The 18,153-nt window shown below is 41.8% G+C and overlaps 1 protein-coding gene across 1 annotated transcript in view; it reads left to right on the top strand.

The window, feature by feature from the left end:
• LOC121418286 (WD repeat and HMG-box DNA-binding protein 1-like) overlaps positions 1–15,484 on the top strand; it is a 50,514-nt gene extending 35,030 nt beyond the window's left edge. Inside the window, exons 21-24 of the mRNA XM_041612066.1 lie at positions 242–391; positions 1,570–1,696; positions 13,684–13,819; positions 15,080–15,484. Coding sequence (XP_041468000.1) covers positions 242–391; positions 1,570–1,696; positions 13,684–13,819; positions 15,080–15,298 — 632 coding nt within the window. The 3' untranslated portion in view covers positions 15,299–15,484. The remainder of the gene's footprint in view (positions 1–241; positions 392–1,569; positions 1,697–13,683; positions 13,820–15,079) is intronic.
• The last annotated feature ends 2,669 nt before the right edge of the window (positions 15,485–18,153 follow it).

Here is an 18,153-nt window from a genome sequence, read left to right on the forward strand (position 1 = left end):
TGACCAATATATCACTAGGGTCAAAGTGAGTCACATCACTGAGGAAGGCTGCAGTCAGTAGCCGGAAATTTCAAGGCAGCTCTTTGAAACTTTTCATGTCGAGAGCAAAAGTTTTATAATTTCTTTTCAACCAAAACAGATAGCTTTCATGATGTATTTGATTTGATTTTTAATTGTTCATTCATTCTTCAGTTTTTTCTTCCTTTTGGGGGGATGGTATCTTTCTTTGTTTCTTTCATAGATAAAATTCCCTCTCTGCTGCCTTCAAGTCAAGGAAGGAGGAATCCTTTCAAGAAGAACCAAGACAGAGCAGGATCTAATCCTAGAGGGACCAACGTCTTTGATGAAATGAAGAAGAAGTCGCCCGACACGAAGAGTCAATTCAAGCCTGGTGAGATAACATCGATGGTGTAATGATGTTTGATTAGTAAACGTATCAATATATTGGAGGAGTGTACACATGGGGGAGGGGGTCACTGGGTTCAAGACGGTATATGTTTATCTGTTAAGGCTAAATGATTGTAGTTGCAGTAAAACACTAATTTCGTGAGAAAGTCTGTAAAACCAAGGTTAAGTATGACTATATCATCGTGGATCTAGATCTGGTACAGTTACATTAAATGAACTTTGTGAAATCATAAAATCTAAGCTGAAATACGATCACACTGAAGATCGCCAACACAGATAGGCACATGTGGGACAGTGTATTATTATTGCTGGAATAAAGACTCGACGGAAGTGACCGAATCCGCACTTATTTTGCTTATTTCTCAGCAATTACACAATTTCTTCCAGAATCCTTTGGCACATATTTTTCATTCATACAAACAGACACTTGGGTGGTCATTATATTAGATTCTGTAAAAACTCATTTTGAGATCGTTACCAGGAACTGGAATTTATCTTTAAATGTCATTTGCAAGGAATTCCCAAGCATACAATTTGATACTATTTGTTTGTTTCATGACACATGTATGCAAGTTGTGCCCTCACGAAGATGTCACTCTTCCACATTAATCCTGACAGATTGGTCAACAATAGATTGACCACCCCCTCTACTCTATTTGATGCATCGATCCTCCTCCGTCCACCCAACCCTCCTACTTTTCTCCACGGCTTGCTACTTCCATGTCTGCTTCGGTTGCCCCCTTCCCCTCTGACCAGCCACCTCGAACTCAAGCGCCCTTCTCAGAACACAGAGATGCCAAGTTCAAAGACCAGCTATGCGTGAGATTTTCTGTGAATCTGAGTGAGATCGCAGACATTGTGTACAATGTATATGGGGATAGGCTGTGATAGTTGCGTGAGACAGAGATTTGAGGGGATGAACAAGAGTCCAAAATGCTTGAGTCTCACGGACAATGCGTGAGACTTGGTAGCTCTGAGAACATGATCAACATGGATCAACCCTCCTCAACACATGTCCATACCGACATACTCTGTTCGCCTTTTCCATCCAATCCACTATCAGTTACAAACTCACACTCACGCTACACATTGGTCTCACCACATCAAGGAAGTACTTATTTTCATGCTTTTTAATATTCTATTTCGTATCTCAAATTGCAGGGAAGATGTCACAGAAGGTCGCAGCTAGCAATGGGGATTCAACAAAAGCAAGAACCCAGGCAACGTTGTTTACTTCCAAGGCAAAGCAACCATCAGATACAGCAGACACTGCATCTCAGAACAAAAAGTAGGTAGATTAATATTCTCTTAAAGATTCACGATTTTAATTTCAACAATGTATTATGGCATGGTATGATAGAAGTTCGTATAAACACCGATTGGATAAATGTTCTCTTTCTGCATTCTTGTTAGGATTATTTGGCCCATATTCTGAAGTCAGGTTTAACTTAAACTCAGGTTTAAATTTGTGGTTAAAGTGTGGAGGACTAACAGTAGAGATATCATATTTCAGCACATTTGACTCTCAAAGCATTCATGATTGTCTTGGAAGTGTAAATAGATAATTGTCTTCACGATCCATGAATCAGGAGAGAGCACGTAAACATAAGAAATGTACAACTTAATACAAATTTTGACACTTTTGGCTTCCCATAATTTTAGCACAGAGTTGGACCATGGTTTGAGTTAAACCTGACTTCAGAATACGGGCCTTAGAGTTCAAGTTGTAGGTGCAACTCTGAAAAAAAATTCTTATAGCAGGCGTTCAACTGTCCCTACTTTTTCCTTCGTTGTAAAAATCTTAATTCTCTTATTTTTCCCCACTACTCTATCCTACTAAAAATATGAGATAGATTTCATGATTTGTTAGGAGTTGAGTAGTCTTTAGAGGTTATTGCTGAGATTACTGTACCTACTATCACCACCTGTTTGCAAGGTTGAATTGTATTTATTTTTGTTACGATTGGCCTGATGAAAAGTATTGCTCATGTCTTTCTATAGTGGTATTCTGTAAGTATGTGCTTCAGGTTCCTGTCTTACAAAGAGTTACGATTGATCCGATCAACCACAACTATGGAAAGCCAACAACACCAACATCTAAAATCCTTTTTTGATATGATGTATAGTCATACATTCATACTTTTTCTTTAAAAATGTGATATTCTTGATTGCTTCTCTTTGTTTGATATGTACATTGTGCAAATTTCCTGTCGAAGAAATCACGACATGATGGATTTCCATATACTTGATGTTGTAGGATCAATCGTAACTCTTTGTTAGAAATGGCCCAGGGCCTCATCTCACAAAGAGTTATGATTGATCCAATCAACCTTAACTCTATGGAAATCCACCAATGTATTAATTTTTTCTCAAGGAAATTTGCACAATGTCCTTTGTAAGCAAAGAAAAGCACCCTGAATTTTCAAGGAAACAAATACTTTTGACGTTGCTGGCTTTCCATTGTTGTGATTGATCAGATCAATCATAACTCATCACCTTGGTGAATTTTTATAGAGACATAAATAAACAGAAACATGACATACATAGGGACAGTGATTTTCCGTTTCAAAAAAGGGCCTTTTCCGTTTCAGAAAATCTCAAATTCCGTTTCAGCACGTCAGAAAACGGAAATTCCGTTTCCCCATAGACGTTGTACACACGGAAAAGTGACAATTCCGTTTACACATTGAATAGCAAAATCAAAGCGCATACACTCGCACTGGCCAAAGTTTGTATCTACTACTGTACCAACAACACAATAGAATCCGTTCTAATCGGATCTATGCTGGTGTATTTCATGATTTTTCAAACTGATTTAGCACGCATACATCCTCACCTTTCACATAATAAGCATTATTTACATCAATAACTGGGATATACCCATTTGATTTGCTAGTTCATTACGATGAACCTGCGTGCCGAATATAGAGTACACAATTTTTCCTGCGCGCGCGCTGCATCTCCCTACCAACGCACTATCCCAAGATCGTCGCGCAATTTGGCGTCCATTTCCTCTTTTACTTTCGCCTGCGGTCGAGTGCAGTCGCAAGCTAAGTACACTCTCAAAATTGCATTTCTGTTTTCCGTTTGGATACTTTATTGTGCAATTCTTCCCTTATTTCAATCTTATTTTCTCTCATCTAAGATTGTTATAGGATTATCACGTCGCGCGGAGCTTCCGTGATATTATTTTAACGTTTCTTGTCCCTCTTCGTGAGTTTGTTTTTTAAAGATACGTTTCTCACAGGCGGGTTGTCTTCACCTCTCCGCCCCATAGCTCCGCGCCTTCCTGCTCGGGCGTTGTCTTCGCTCCTTTTTAATCCTTTTAATTCTTTTTATTCACTGACTTCTTCGTTTATACGACTCGTCGTGAATTTAATTGATTTATTTCTCCACAGATAGGTTCTGTAGGACGTTAGGAGCGTCGTATTCCAGCCTCGTTTCAAGTTCTTTGTCTCTTGTTTCGAGTTAGTTGATTGTTCTTTTGTTTCAATCAATCCTTTGCTCTTGTATTTATTAATTGAATTAATTGGTTAATTGATTAATTAATTAATTGATTGATTCTTTTAATTCTTGACTTGCTCCTTTGCCTCGATTCAAGTTCTTTGTTTCTTGTTTCGAGTTAGTTGATTGTTCTTTTGTTTCAATCAATCCTTTGTTCTTGTGTTTATTAATTGATTAATTATTCAATTAATTATAAAAAAAAAAAAAAAAAAAAAAAAAATATATATTTTCTTTCCTTCACAAGAATACTTAGAATTTTTTTTTAGGAAGCCGTCTCCTGTCAGCGTTCGTCGCCTTTGACTCGGCCTTCCTTCTCGGGAAAGCTATCTTTGTTTTTCCCCCCTTCCTTTTCAAGTCAGCTACCGGTCTCTGGACTTATAATTTTTTTTTTTTTTCTTAAACTTCTTGTTTATAAAAAAAAAAAAGAAAGGGAATCTTGCTCCCCTTTTTTCCTTAGCTGATCCTCACCTCAAGAAAAATTATTTTTTTTCTTTTGAACAGGTGGACACAACAAAAAAAAAAAAAAAAAAAAACTTAGTGTTTTCTTCTTTTTAGATGCTTCCCCCCTTCCTTCTTTTCAGAATTTTGGCGGAAGCAGATTCTTGTTGTGATAATCAAATAATTAAATTTTCTAACGGACTTCAGGGACAGTGTCTCTTAATAATTCTTAATTATTACTGTTTCCTTTGTTCTGGGATTTTACCTTGTATCATCCTTGTGAGATCCGTTTTTGACTCTCAAAAGTCCGCTTTTTGAGGTCCTTGTCTTCTGGGTTGGGGTTTGTTACCCCCCCCCCCTACCCCCTTTGCTTCTCTTTTTTTTTTCTATCTTACTACTAGATCACCCTACGGCAATAATGAGCCTTTCGGACTCTCTTTCTGAAGAGCCTCAGGCGGCTGCTGTTTCGGGGCCCGACACCGGGGTCTTATCCCCCACCACAGGTAGTATAGATAGCGAGAACAGAGTCAGAGCCCCGTGGGCTCTCAAAGGGGTGGAACCGTGGACGCGCGTTCACGTGCCCCGCTTAATAAGGGTGGAACCGTGGATTTGCGACCACGTGCCCGCACGGTGATGGCCAAGGCTTCCGTCCCGGAACCTGAACCTTATTGGGGAGCGTCGCACTAGTACAGAAAACGGCGACTCCTCTAGGGCTGTCAGACCCACCGGCCATCGGGTCACCTAAAGTCCGGGGGGAGAGCACGGGTCTCTCCACCCGGCAAAGACTAGGCTCGATGCCGTGTAAGACCCCTCTAGGGAGCGTCGGCAAAGGGCTACCAGCCCCTAGTCGGAAGAGGCACCTGAGTCCGACCGTGTCGGACTCTCAATTCAATCTGACGCCGTCAGATTCGGCCGACGCCTCCTCTCGCTCGGCTAGCTCTCCCCGTGGGAGAGCTAAGGAGAGGAAGACAGGCGCAGCCCAGCCTCTTGTCCCTTCTTCCGCTCCGGCGCCGGAGCAACCGAAGAAGAAGAAAAGAAGAAGAGGAGAACCACAGACGTAAGCCCCGCTCCGTCGGGCGGTCTGTCCTCTGATTCTTTTGATGGCCAGGCCTCTCAGCTTCTCAAGCTAATCTAGAGTGCCCTCCAGCACTGCGGGTTTTTACCCCCAGGCTTGCCTGCTTCAGCCGACGGTACTACCAACCGAGCGGATCAAGCAGACACCGGCCATCCAACACACCTCGGAGAGTCACCGGCAATATCATGTTTCGCCGGCTCACGCACCTGCAAGGGAAATTCCCGCTAATACACAGGTGCTATCGACATACGGGCGTCGCCCGCCATTATGTCACCAGACTCCCGATCATTATACCCTCTTCTGCCCCCCGGCGGGGGCCGCATAGAAGAGGAAGAAGAAGAAATTCTAGGTCGCTAACCCCGCTGTGCGGGTAGACCTTCCCTTCTGATTCTTGTGCCGACGGCCAGGCGTCGTAACTTCATGTTACAACAGAACGCCCTCGAGCACCACGGATCTTCATCCTAATGCTCTCTGTCAGCTAAAACCGCCGTGTCGAGCACCAGGCAGGTCAAGCAGACAGTCGCCGTCTCGCACCTCGGAGAGTCACCGGCAATATGATTCGCCGGCCCACGCACCTGCAAGGGAAATCCCCGCTAATACACAGGTGCTATCGACATACGGGCGTCGCCCGCCACTATGTCGCCAGACTCCCGATGATTGTTCCCTCTTCTGCCCCCCGGCGGGGGCCGCACAGAAGAGGAATAACAAGAAGAAAGTCTAGGTCGCTAATCCCACTTTGCGGGCAGACCTTTCTGATTCTTGTGCCGATGGCCAGGCGTCGTAACTTCATGTTACAACAGAACGCCCTCGAGCATCACGGATCTTTATCCTCATGCTCCCTGTCAGCTAAAACCGCTGTGTCGAGCACCGGGCAGGTTAAGCAGACATTCGCCATCTTGCACCTCGGAGAGTCACCGGCGATTTCATGATTCGCCGGCTCACGCACCTGCAAGGGAAATCCCCGCTAATACACAGGTGTTATCGACATACGGGCATCGCCCTCCATTATGTCACCAGACTCCCGATATTTGTGGGTCAGGCGTCGCACATACTCCCATGAGCAGTGCGGGTAATTCACCCACGCTTCATATCAGCTTCAGCCGCCTTGCTAAGCACTGTGCGGCTCAAGCAATCACCTGTCCTCTCACACCGGGCATTTATTGAAACGCTGTTCACCTACACGGTGACCCCCGTTTCTATGCAGGTGCTTCCGACATACGGCTTTCAAGCATCAATATGTCGGCAAGCTCTCGGTGACCGACGGCTGGACTTTGCATCCGTTCAGGCTGCATCTATGCGTCCCCGAGCATTACGGGTTCTTATCCTCGTGTTCTCCGTCATTATAAGACCGCCGCGGTCTTATTGCTGGCGTCGGGTATTGAGCGGATTGAGACTTCTCTCGCCAACCCGCACTCCGGGGAGCCATCGGCGAGTTACCTGCATGGGTATTCCCCTTTGTATGCAGGTACTCCCGAATTCGCCCTCTACGTCAAGCCCACGTACGGCGACGACTCCTTCAGCGGTAACTCTCTCCATTCTACCCCCTAAGCGGGCCCGTAGATTGGAGGTAAGAATCTCTTACATACCGCATGCCGCACTTCTCTCGTGAGAATGTTTGGCTGCTTTGAGGGGGCAACCTATCACGTCCGCGGTCCGTCCGCCCAGGCGACGGGACCGTCGGTTTCTGGCCTGAACCTCACTTTCTATTCGAAAGTAAGGGTGCCCTGTCTTACTTAGCTCCTACCCTTGCAAGGCCAGAGTCAGGGCTAGTACAGACACCCGTCCTCCAGCGATCGCCGCTGAAGAGAGGGCGACTCCGATATGAGCACCATCACCGCTCAGCGGTATGTCTCACTACCTCATAGCTCTCCGAACTTATGAGTATGTATATCGGATCTGAATGTCACGGCGATTTAAAGTTCTCCTGTGCTTAGTAATCGCTACGCCTTCACCACCCAGTGCATTATGGTTATGTTAACCTATTGTCTCGTATTCGGGCGGCTCGTTCGAGCCCTGCCCGAGCTGCCATCACCGGTCGTCCAGCCGGACACCGCCGAAAGCACCCGCACCGAATACCTGGAGGGAATCAGCTTTTCATATGCTAGATATCCCTCCTGTTGACATTCACAGCTGTTCCCCGAGTCCTTCCCGGTCGGGTAAGCATCATCTCGGAGGAAAGAAACCGCCGTACATCTCATGAGATTATTGGCTATGTACGTGCGTTCAAGCTTGTTTAAAGCCCCAGACTTCTCTGTCGGCATTCTATGCCTATTTTCTGGGCACACCCACCGTACCGGGTCGGCGAGTTTACACCAAACAGTACGCCTTCAGACCATCGGTCGAGCTCTAACAGTCTATGTTATAGACTGCTCTCTATGTGGGTCAAGCTTGCGGGCGGCTCCGCCGTTTCCTCCTTGTGTGGAGTGGTCTACGGTGGATGTCTTACCGTGCCCATTTGTCGAATCGTCTTCTTATTTAGAAGCTTTTTCACTCGGCACACTCGAGTCGCCTCGCATGCTGCTTTCATCCTCCCTCCATGCAATGCATGTGGCCATGGTCACCGCACGACCGAGGATGATGTAACCGTGGATGCATGTATGCTTATGCCTACCTAACCACAATCACTACGACCCGCTTTTTCTCGGGCCGACTGCGGATGAGTCTCTCCATGTAAGTGATTTACTTCACTGGAGTTCTTCTTTTAGAAACTTAGATGCTCATCCCCCACTGCTTAGGGCGTCATTTTTGCCGCCCCCCGCAGCTTTTTGGAACTCCTTATTCTCCGATATCGGACTGTTCCACGCTGCCGCAACCGGCGCCGGCGGTGCTTGCTCTTACGATCACCTGAGAGACCAGGCCTTGTGGCTGTTTTCATAAACAACTGGTTCTCACCGCAGACTGATGGAAATTTTTGTGTTTATTTTCCTCAAGTCTCCCTCCTCCTTCGCTTGTTTCTTCAAGCGAGGACATCGACACTCTTAGCCAGTTTCCGTCCCTAACTTGATAGGACAGGGCCGTTGCTACCTCATTCGATTCCGTTGGGAACGTACTGTTGAGGTATCATATCTGGCGATGTCTGTTCGTTAGAACATCTCTTGATTGTCGCCTTCACGTAGGATCATGACAGAGACTTTTCGCCAGCTCCCTCTGGCGTACACTTGCTTCTGCTAGGGATTCCCCCGCCCGGCGGTCATCCATCGCAGCCTAGCCTCACGGGCTCTCTCAGCAATGGTGGCTTGAGCCAAGCCACCTCTTCCACCGCGGGCACTGCACCCTCAGATGGGTGCTTCGATCAGTACGGGAGAAAGGGGATCCTGAGTTCTCTCTCGATCACTCGGTCTATCACACTTTTGTCGTGATGTGTACCGCGCTGTTTCTCTGACACGCCCGGTTGAGCTATTTTAACCAGACTGCTTTATTCTACATAGGCAGCAGGTCCGCGGTATTTCTTATTAAAAGGATGACACTCAGTCGCTTTCTCGACCCTTGACTGCCTTACGAGTGGTTTTCTTCTTAAATCCCTACTCTCCGTCGTTCCTAGTCCCCTTCGGACCGCTAGTAACTTTCTGCCACAGCTCTCTATCAGAATTCTGCAGATGTCTGCCCTCACGCATTTGAGACGGATATCGAATTCTGGGCGCTTTCTCCCACGCGGAGGCTTCTGAGATCTCTCGCCTTCTCAGATTGTTCGATGGATCACTTACTGAGCCTTAAAGCTACAGTTTTCCAATCACGTTTCTTGTTGAAAATTTCAACAAATTCCGAATTTTACGCTCTAGTCAGCTGGTGATGTTGTTCTCCTGACACTAGGCCGAGGGCCCATGATACTTAGTATCATTCTTCTTGGGCTCTTTCTTGGAATCGTCGTTCACGACTTCTCGAGGTCCGTCTATTGACGCCCCTCTTTCCTTCACTCCTTGCTCTTAAGGACTTCTTCACATGAGGCTTTATCGCCTCCCCTGTCCGTAAGGCAACGGCCTTTGTGTCTTCATCTCCCTATTTTAACGCACTTCTTAGTCTAGACATGCCTCCCTTCACGTTGAATCCGTGTTGGTCTAGCAAATCAAATGGGTATATCCCAGTTATTGATGTAAATTATGAAAATACTTACCATGATTTTCTTATTTACGAGATAACTGGATATACCCATTTGAACCCTCCCTCCTACCCCTCGCCTTGTGTGACAACATGTCTTGCCCGCAGGCTCATGAGAGGAAATGGACGCCAAATTGCGCGACGATCTTGGGATAGTGCGTTGGTAGGGAGATGCAGCGCGCGCGCAGGAAAAATTGTGTACTCTATATTCGGCACGCAGGTTCATCGTAATGAACTAGCAAATCAAATGGGTATATCCAGTTATCTCGTAAATAAGAAAATCATGGTAAGTATTTTCATAATTTTACGGTGAAATTAAATTTCATCGATAATTTTGGGTTTTTTTGGACATCGTTATCATCAGTCAATGACTTTCGCCAATCCGCCATCTTGGATTTTAAGACCACGATATCCTGCTGTTACATCTTCAAAAGTAGAGGGCAGCAACACACGACCATTCAGTTGAGCGATCTGAAGCGATGTGAAGCTCAACCCTGGCTGGCTGGGTACGATCGCGGGGTACTATCGAGTGTGCTGATGTCGAGAGCAATCACGATGTGTTTATTGTCATGATTGTAGCGAAGTGAGATCGTGTTTTCTGGGGTTTTGTGGCCATTTAATATTCTCATTTTGTTGTTATTTTGGAGTAATTTCTGTTGCTATTCTGTGTATTTTGAGGGAAAATACGTTTTCCGTGATTTTCCGTTTGAAATGCCACTTTCCGTTTCAAAAGGCCTTTTCCGTGAATTCCGTCCGTTTTCCGCGATTGCGGAAAATCACTGTCCCTACATACATTTAATGAAAAAAGTATCTATGTTGCATTATATATCTTGAACTATAGTCGATTTGACAGTCTCATAGGCTCAATACACCAACCTAGAAATGTTCTTTCCGATGAAGTTTTTTTCTTGATTCGTGTTCCTATGGGGTCCTAGAACAAATTCAGCTTGGTTGCCAAAAGTTGCCGTTTGGGCAATTTTGCTAATTTGCATAAATCCAAAATGGCCGCCAGATGCCATCTTGAAAACCTAACTTTTGAACCCCTGTCCACAAAATGATGAGTAATGACTCGTTTTAGGGGTTTAGAGATGTGTAGAACTGATTTCTGTAATCATTTTTGCAATATAAGGTCATCTTCAGGTCAAATCCAAGATGGCCGCCATATGCAATCTTGAAAAATTGACTTTTGTTCCCCTTGCCCAAGAATGACGAGTAATACCTCTACTTAGGGGTTTTGGGGTGTTCAGAATCCATTTCTGCCTTCTATTTTGCAATATAATGTCATCTTCAGGTCAAATCCAAGATGGCCGCCATATGACGCCATCTTGAAATATCAATTTTTGAACCCTTTGCCCCAGAATCATGCATAATAACTCTATTCATGAGTCATTAGGTATGTTGATTCAATTCATGTAGTTATTTTGCACAAAGGATAATCTTCAGATAAAATCTAAGATGGCCGCCAACCGCCATCTTGAAAAATTACTGTCTTGAGGCTTATACGTGTTAGAACTAATGTAAAGGGATTTCAGTAAGATACTCATTTCTTTTATTAATTCTCAAGTTTTTGTCCCAGAATCATGAATAATATCCCTCTTTTCGTGAGTTATTTGGTATGTTTATTCAATTTCTGTTCATAATTTTGCAATATAGGATCATCTCCAGGTCAAAATAATCCAACATGACCACTAAACGCCATATTTAAGAAAAAAAAAACTTCTACCGAGACTATTGAACCTTGAAGAAGTGCTGTCCCTTATAAGGTTGTTGTTATGTATTGGAGCTCATGTAAGGGGATTTCAGTGAGAATGATTCATTTCTTTTAATCACTCCATTTTTAGTTCGAGGTCAAGTCATGTCTAAGATGGTCAGATGGTTGATAGATTTCGTCATTAACCGCTTACCTTAGAATTAAACCATTCAAGGTTTGGGCTATGATTTCGGGAGTTTTGATCCCTTTTTTATTTCTGTGCAACCATACTTTTCCAGTGAAATGACTTTAAAGTATTATTTGAATTAAAAAGTGATTTCTCCGTATTTTTTTTCAAAAAATTGATTTAATTATTAACTTCCTTTATAATTATTATTGGACTTTTCCTCCTGACAAGAGCCATTGACTTGGTCAGCAGGAGTGCACTCTTTAGCCTCCTGCAGAAGATAGGCTCCCCAAGACTGTTCCACGGTCAGGATTGTTCTCATTCGTGAAATGTTTTACGGAAACGATGTCGCCCCTGTCTCTCAAGAAGTGGGAGTACAAGACCTAGTCATACATAACAGCTGCCTGTCTTGTGCATGTAAGGGGTTTGGACCATCCATCAGACTTTGAGACAGTCAGAAATCCTGATAGACTCAAGACACCGACTGTCCTCCAGATATGTATATCAACAGCACACACTCGTCTGGTTATGGTGGACTCCTCACCTACCTTGGACCGACTATATGTCTCTTGTCCCCTTTCACAGGACAAGCATATAAGCATCAGGATTGTAAAATCTGTCACAGTCATGGCCAAGCTCCTGCACGGAAGTAAGTCCTGGAAAACGTACGCCGACCAAGAAAAGTGGCTAAACACCTTCCATGTCAGCTGCCTCGGACGTATCATGCACGTTAAATGGCAGGACAAAGTGAAAAATACAGAGGCCCTTCAGCGTACGTGCTGGCATCAAAAGCTTATTCTCGCTCCTTAGTCAAAGGCACCTCAGGTGGTTGGGGCATGTTTGCCCCATGAAACCTTGGCGAATCCAAGAAGGGATTCGCCAAGGTAAGGTAAGCTGTGTGATTGGTCTCACCCCATCGATAGATCACACCTCCGTTTTAAAGACACATGCAGATATGACATAAAACTTGCCGGCATAGACACTAACACTTATGAAGGTGTAGATGATAGTCGCCATCCATTCTATGGAGAGCTACTAAGTACAGGGGTCAAGACGTCAGAAAATAATCGGAATGCTAAATTGGCAGACCAAAGGCCAGACCAAAGGCCTAGGAGGAAGGCTAGGGCAGCATCTCTATATAAACGTGTCTCAGCGCCATCCTCCTTCATCTGTAAAAATTTGCTCTAGAGACTGCCACTCTAGAGTGGAGCTCTATAGTCACTCTCGAAAATGTAAGGCCTAGCGCTACACCATCGTCTTTTAAGGCGAACTGATGCCTACCAATCATTGGACACATTGATTTAGAAAAATAATATTGATAAAACACTTTCAAATTGAAATAAGACCCTAAAAGCCTCTTCAGTACAAAGGTATGAATGGACCTTAAAAAAATACACTCGAAATGGATAGCCCAAACCTAGAGGATTCATTCTAAGTTGAGCAATTAATGTTGAAATGAACTTGAGAATTAATAAAAGAAATGAGTATTCTTACTGAAATCCCTTTACATTAGTTCTAACACGTATAAGCCTCAGACAGTAATTTTTCAAGATGGCGGTTGGCGGCCATCTTGGATTTGATCTGAAGATTATCTTTTGTGCAAAATAACTACATGAATTGAATCAACATACCTAATGACTCATGAATAGAGTTATTATTCATGATTCTGGGGCAAAGGGTTCAACAATTGATATTTCAAGATGGCGTCATATGGCGGCCATCTTGGATTTGACCTGAAGATGACATTATATTGCAAAATAGAAAGCAGAAATGGATTCTGAACACCCCAAAACCCCTAAATAGAGGTATTACTCGTCATTCTGGGGCAAGGGGAACACAAGTCAATTTTTCAAGATTGCATATGGCGGCCATCTTGGATTTGACCTAAAGATGACCTTATATTGCAAAAATGATTACAGAAATCAGTTCTACACATCTCTTAACCCCTAAAACGAGTCATTACTCATCATTTTGTGGACAGGGGTTCAAAAGTTAGGTTTTCAAGATGGCATCTGGCGGCCATTTTGGATTTATGCAAATTAGCAAAATTGCCCAAACGGCAACTTTTGGCAACCAAGCTGAATTTGTTCTAGGACCCCATAGGAACACGAATCAAGAAAAAAACTTCATCGGAAAGAACATTTCTAGGTTCGGAAAATGTCAAATCGACTACTAAATGAATAGTAGTTTTCATGACTAATTCTATCATTGTATCACAGAAAACCCTACATATTATTTAACATTTTTCATCATTACCTGTTATTTTGTCCTTTATCCCGTGCCCAGGAAGCCATCAGCTTTCAATTTCTGGTTGTCCAAAAATCGTGACTTGTTAGAAGAGGAAAATCCCGAACTGAGTGCTAGCGAGATCATCAAATTGGCAATGCAGAAATGGAAAGACATGTCAAGTGATGAAAAGAAGGTGATAATTTTTGTTATCTCACCTTCGTAGCAGAAGCGAGACATAGGCATAGCTTTGTCAGTGGTGGCTTCTCTGGGTGTAGACACATGTCATGCTATTCAAAGAAGGGGGCGGGGAGCGAAATATTGTTGATTGCCCCCTACCTTCCAAACAGTGGATTTGCTGCTTTAATTCACACAAATGGTAGCTTCAACATTGAAACCTCGTTCGAAGTTTTTTTTTAATGTCATCCTGATCTTGTATGCATAAGACTCACTTTTTGACAGTTTGATAAATAAGGGTACAAATTATTACTGTGAGGGATCCCTTCAGATATCTTTGTTTATTCACTCTCCTTGATATGAATACATTAGTCACTTTAACTTTAAAGATCATTATTATTTCTTCAATTTCTTCTAAATTATAGCCACATTGCTGGCAGGTCATAACCGTGGATGCCCTGTTAACTGGACTCAGTCCCTAGGGGTGTGAGTGACACTTTGATTCCGATTTTTGTTTTGTTTTGATTTTCAGCTTAATTTCAGCTTATTTTTGGCTTTCCTCTACAAAAAAGAATGGGAGCTCTTTTTATTTCAGACGTTTTCAACACTCTCCAGCTTTTTCAGATCTTTTTATTTGTGACCACTCACACCCCTGAGTCCCCCTCTAATTTTCCTGGGAAATTTGACAATTGTGCCCTTAATGTTTTTTTTTTTCATTTGAGCTGAGATATAGACATATGCCTGATGTAAAAAAAATGGCCTTGCCCTAAAATATCTGAATTCAAAGCCTGTTCTAAGCTCTTGAACATCTCTTCTGACTTTCTGATTGTCCTGTGGCTGTTTCACAAATAGGCTTAAGGCCAACATGCACATTGATTAATTGATTGATTGATGGATGGATGGATTGATGGATGGATTGATGGATGGATTGATTGATGGATTGACATATTGAGTGATTGAAATTATTCTTCAGTTCAAACAAATTAACAAAGGAAGTAGGTTCAAATCAGATTATGGATAATATAAATGAAGAAAAGTGAACTCACTGGAAAGCATATAATATGTAATCTTATTGATTAATACGGAGTAGACGCCTCCTCTTTATTTTAACCAATGTCGTGATGTCTTTTATACTGCATGAAACTATGAATTTAAGTGAGACTCTAAGTCTAACTTAAAGTCTTTGTAAAACACCCCCCCCATTTCTTATGTACAAGGCTACACTCCAAACCCAAACCATAATCTCCAAATCTGTGTTCATATTTTTTTTTTCATTTAGGAAATGGAAGAAAAGGCAGCAGAATCAGTCACAAAACAAAATGACCATGCCAACACGCAACCTGAGAAGAAGCAGTCAGAAAAGAAGAGAAAACGGATCGGTGATGAAGCAGAGAAAGGAGAAGAGAAGAGAATTAAACCTGGGAGACCTGAGAAAGATTCGAAGAAACTGACTGGAGCTACCAATGCGAAGCTGGCTTCTTTTGCTTTCAATAAATGATGTGTTCAACAAAATACACTCAAACTGATGCCAATCTAGCTTTTTTTGCATCCTATAAGCGATGCAATCAACTAATGCATTCAAAAAACACCCCTGACTGATGGCAATCTAGTTTCTTTGCATTCAGTAGGTGATGCATTCAAAGATATACACTCCAACTGATGTCAATTTACCTTCTTTTGCAATAATAAGCGATACATTCAAAACCTGAACTGATGCCAATGTAGATTCTTTTGCGTGATGCATTCAAAGAAACACCCCTATTTGACGTCAATTTACCTTTTGAAATCAATAAGCAATGCATTCAAAGAAACACCCCTAACTGATGCCAATCTAGCTTCTTTTTGCAATCAAAAAGTGATGCATTCAAAGAAACGCCCCTAACTGATGCCAATCTAGCTTCTTTTACATTCAATAAGCAATGCATTTAAAGACGCACCCCCAACAAGTCAATTTAGCTTCTTTTATGATCAACATGTGATGCATGGAAAAAAAAAACACCCCTAACTGGGACCAATCTTTTAGCTTCTATTGCTATCAAAGAAATGCCATCATTTGATTGTCAAATTTCAACTTAGTCACACAGATTTCCATGGTCCCAATAGATTTGACATAGGCAAAGTCTCCTGTATTTAAATTGTCTTTAAGATGTGTTGCAAAAAACTTGTATTTGATCGCAAGTCTATTTTAGGTCCTAAAATCGATCGAATTTCCTACATTTCATTGCAACTTTGCAAGATCGAATTTCATACATTTCATTGCAACTTTGCAACTGATTGATGTTCTGCTCCTTGTATAAAAGAAAAACGAGTAAGATTGTTTTTGTTACAATTTATCTATTTTTTGTACATTAACATCTGAAATTTGCTATTGATTGCAAATATTTTATTGCAACACCCCCTTAGACATGGAAAGGAAAGCACTTTTCATACACTAATCAGGGGTCCTTTTCTTGACATCGTTATGGCCCATTAAAAATAATGATAACAGAGTATTTACCCAGGGTAGCCAGTTTAGTTCTGAAAAATGTTCTTCCAGCGGGCCATGTTTTATCGCCATTGTAAATCAGAAGCCGATTCTCCTTGATGTAGGGAAACTTTAATATGGATTTTTTGATTTATGGAAATCACATTTTCCCTAGGATATCACATAAGCACATTTGTTCATCAGCTGTTAAATAATTTTTACCATTAGGTGAAATTATATTTATTTTCATCATGTATTGATTAATAGAAATCAGAATTTCCCCTCGGCTATCGCGTTTGTTCATCAGTTGTATTTATATTTATGTCCACGTGTAACCTGTCTTTGTAACTAATATATAATGCAAGTTTAATGGCTCTCCCATTTATGATGTTATATAATAAATGAAAAAATTAAAAGTAAGTTTGTCTCGTGGAGTGTAGTTTTGTGTGGAGTGAGGAGTCGAGGTTTGCCTATGTTGTGAGTTTTTAAATGGAAGATGTAACATTTGTAGTGTGACATGGACCATGAAGTGTGTCTGTATTGTAAGTTTTTGAATGGAAGATGTGATATTTGTAGTGTGACATGGACCATGAGATGTGTCAATGTTGTAAGTTTTTTTAATGGATGATGTGATATTTGTAGTGTGACATAGACCATGAGGTGTGTCTGTATAGTAAGTTGTTGAATGGAAGATGTAACATTGTAGTGTGACATTGACCATTGAGGTGTGTCTGTATTGTAAGTTTTTGAATGGAAGATGTGATATTTGTAGTGTGACATGGACCATTCAGGTGTGTCTGCATTGTAAGTTTTTGAAAGGAAGATGTAATATTTGTAGTGTGACATGGACCATGAAGTGTGTCTGTATGATGTACAGGAGGGCCATTCAGGAGAACAATCCTTTTCGTTCCTCCCCTTCAAGCTTCTTAATTTCTCAGTTTCAATCTTTCTTTTTGGTGTCTCTCCCCCTCTGATATATTTGTTTAAAATGACAGGATGAATCTATATATTTCATGTATTTGGGTAAAGATTAATGGGAGTCTGGATCTTTTTTTTAGTTTCTACCATGGTAACCTTGATTCTGATTGGCTGCTGAGCCCTGTTACCGTGGTAGTAGCCATAGATCTTAGTCTTCTTGAATTGGGCCACCACACTCTAATTCACAAGTCTGGACCTTGACAGGAAACAGAAATGATTGAATAAAAAAATCAAAGGCATAAATTGCAATTTATTAGAGTACATCATATCAATCAAAGGAAATTTACACCTATACTTTTGCATAAGTATGGATTAGGCCTATAAAGTATTTACATTTTTTTCTATTATACATAACAGCTAAGATGCTAGTACTACGGTATATACCCCTAGGTAGTCCATGTACATAGTAGTTTCATTGCTAAGAATGTTTCAAGGCAAGGTAGCATGCAACCAATTACTTGTCAAATGCATGCCCCAGTAGCAATCATTGGTTTCACATGAATGGCAGATTACAATTTACTTGCATGGTAACAAAGGTTAGCAAAACATTATTAATGAGGTTTGACTTGTGGGTATTTATATCATATTCTTTGTACTATCTCAATTGCCATATAATAATAATAAAAATCAGTTATCAACTTCCAATCAAATGCCTCTATCTTATTTTCTGACATGAACACCACTTTTGTATTCATGTTATGAGGGAAACTGCCTTCTCCATAATTTCAAAACACATGGAAAATGATGGTCTTTACTAAAACGAAAATTACAAAAACAGATTCAACAAGGTTCTGTATCTCCATTAGAAGAATCTACCTTTTTAGTAGCAAATTTTCTAACCTGATTATCTTGGTAAATAACAAATTTTTGTACATTTTAATACTACATACTTTTTAGTACATAGTACCATT

This window comes from Lytechinus variegatus, chromosome 7 (assembly GCF_018143015.1).
Source record: "Lytechinus variegatus isolate NC3 chromosome 7, Lvar_3.0, whole genome shotgun sequence".
In the NCBI taxonomy this organism is placed as follows: Eukaryota; Metazoa; Echinodermata; class Echinoidea; order Temnopleuroida; family Toxopneustidae; genus Lytechinus; species Lytechinus variegatus.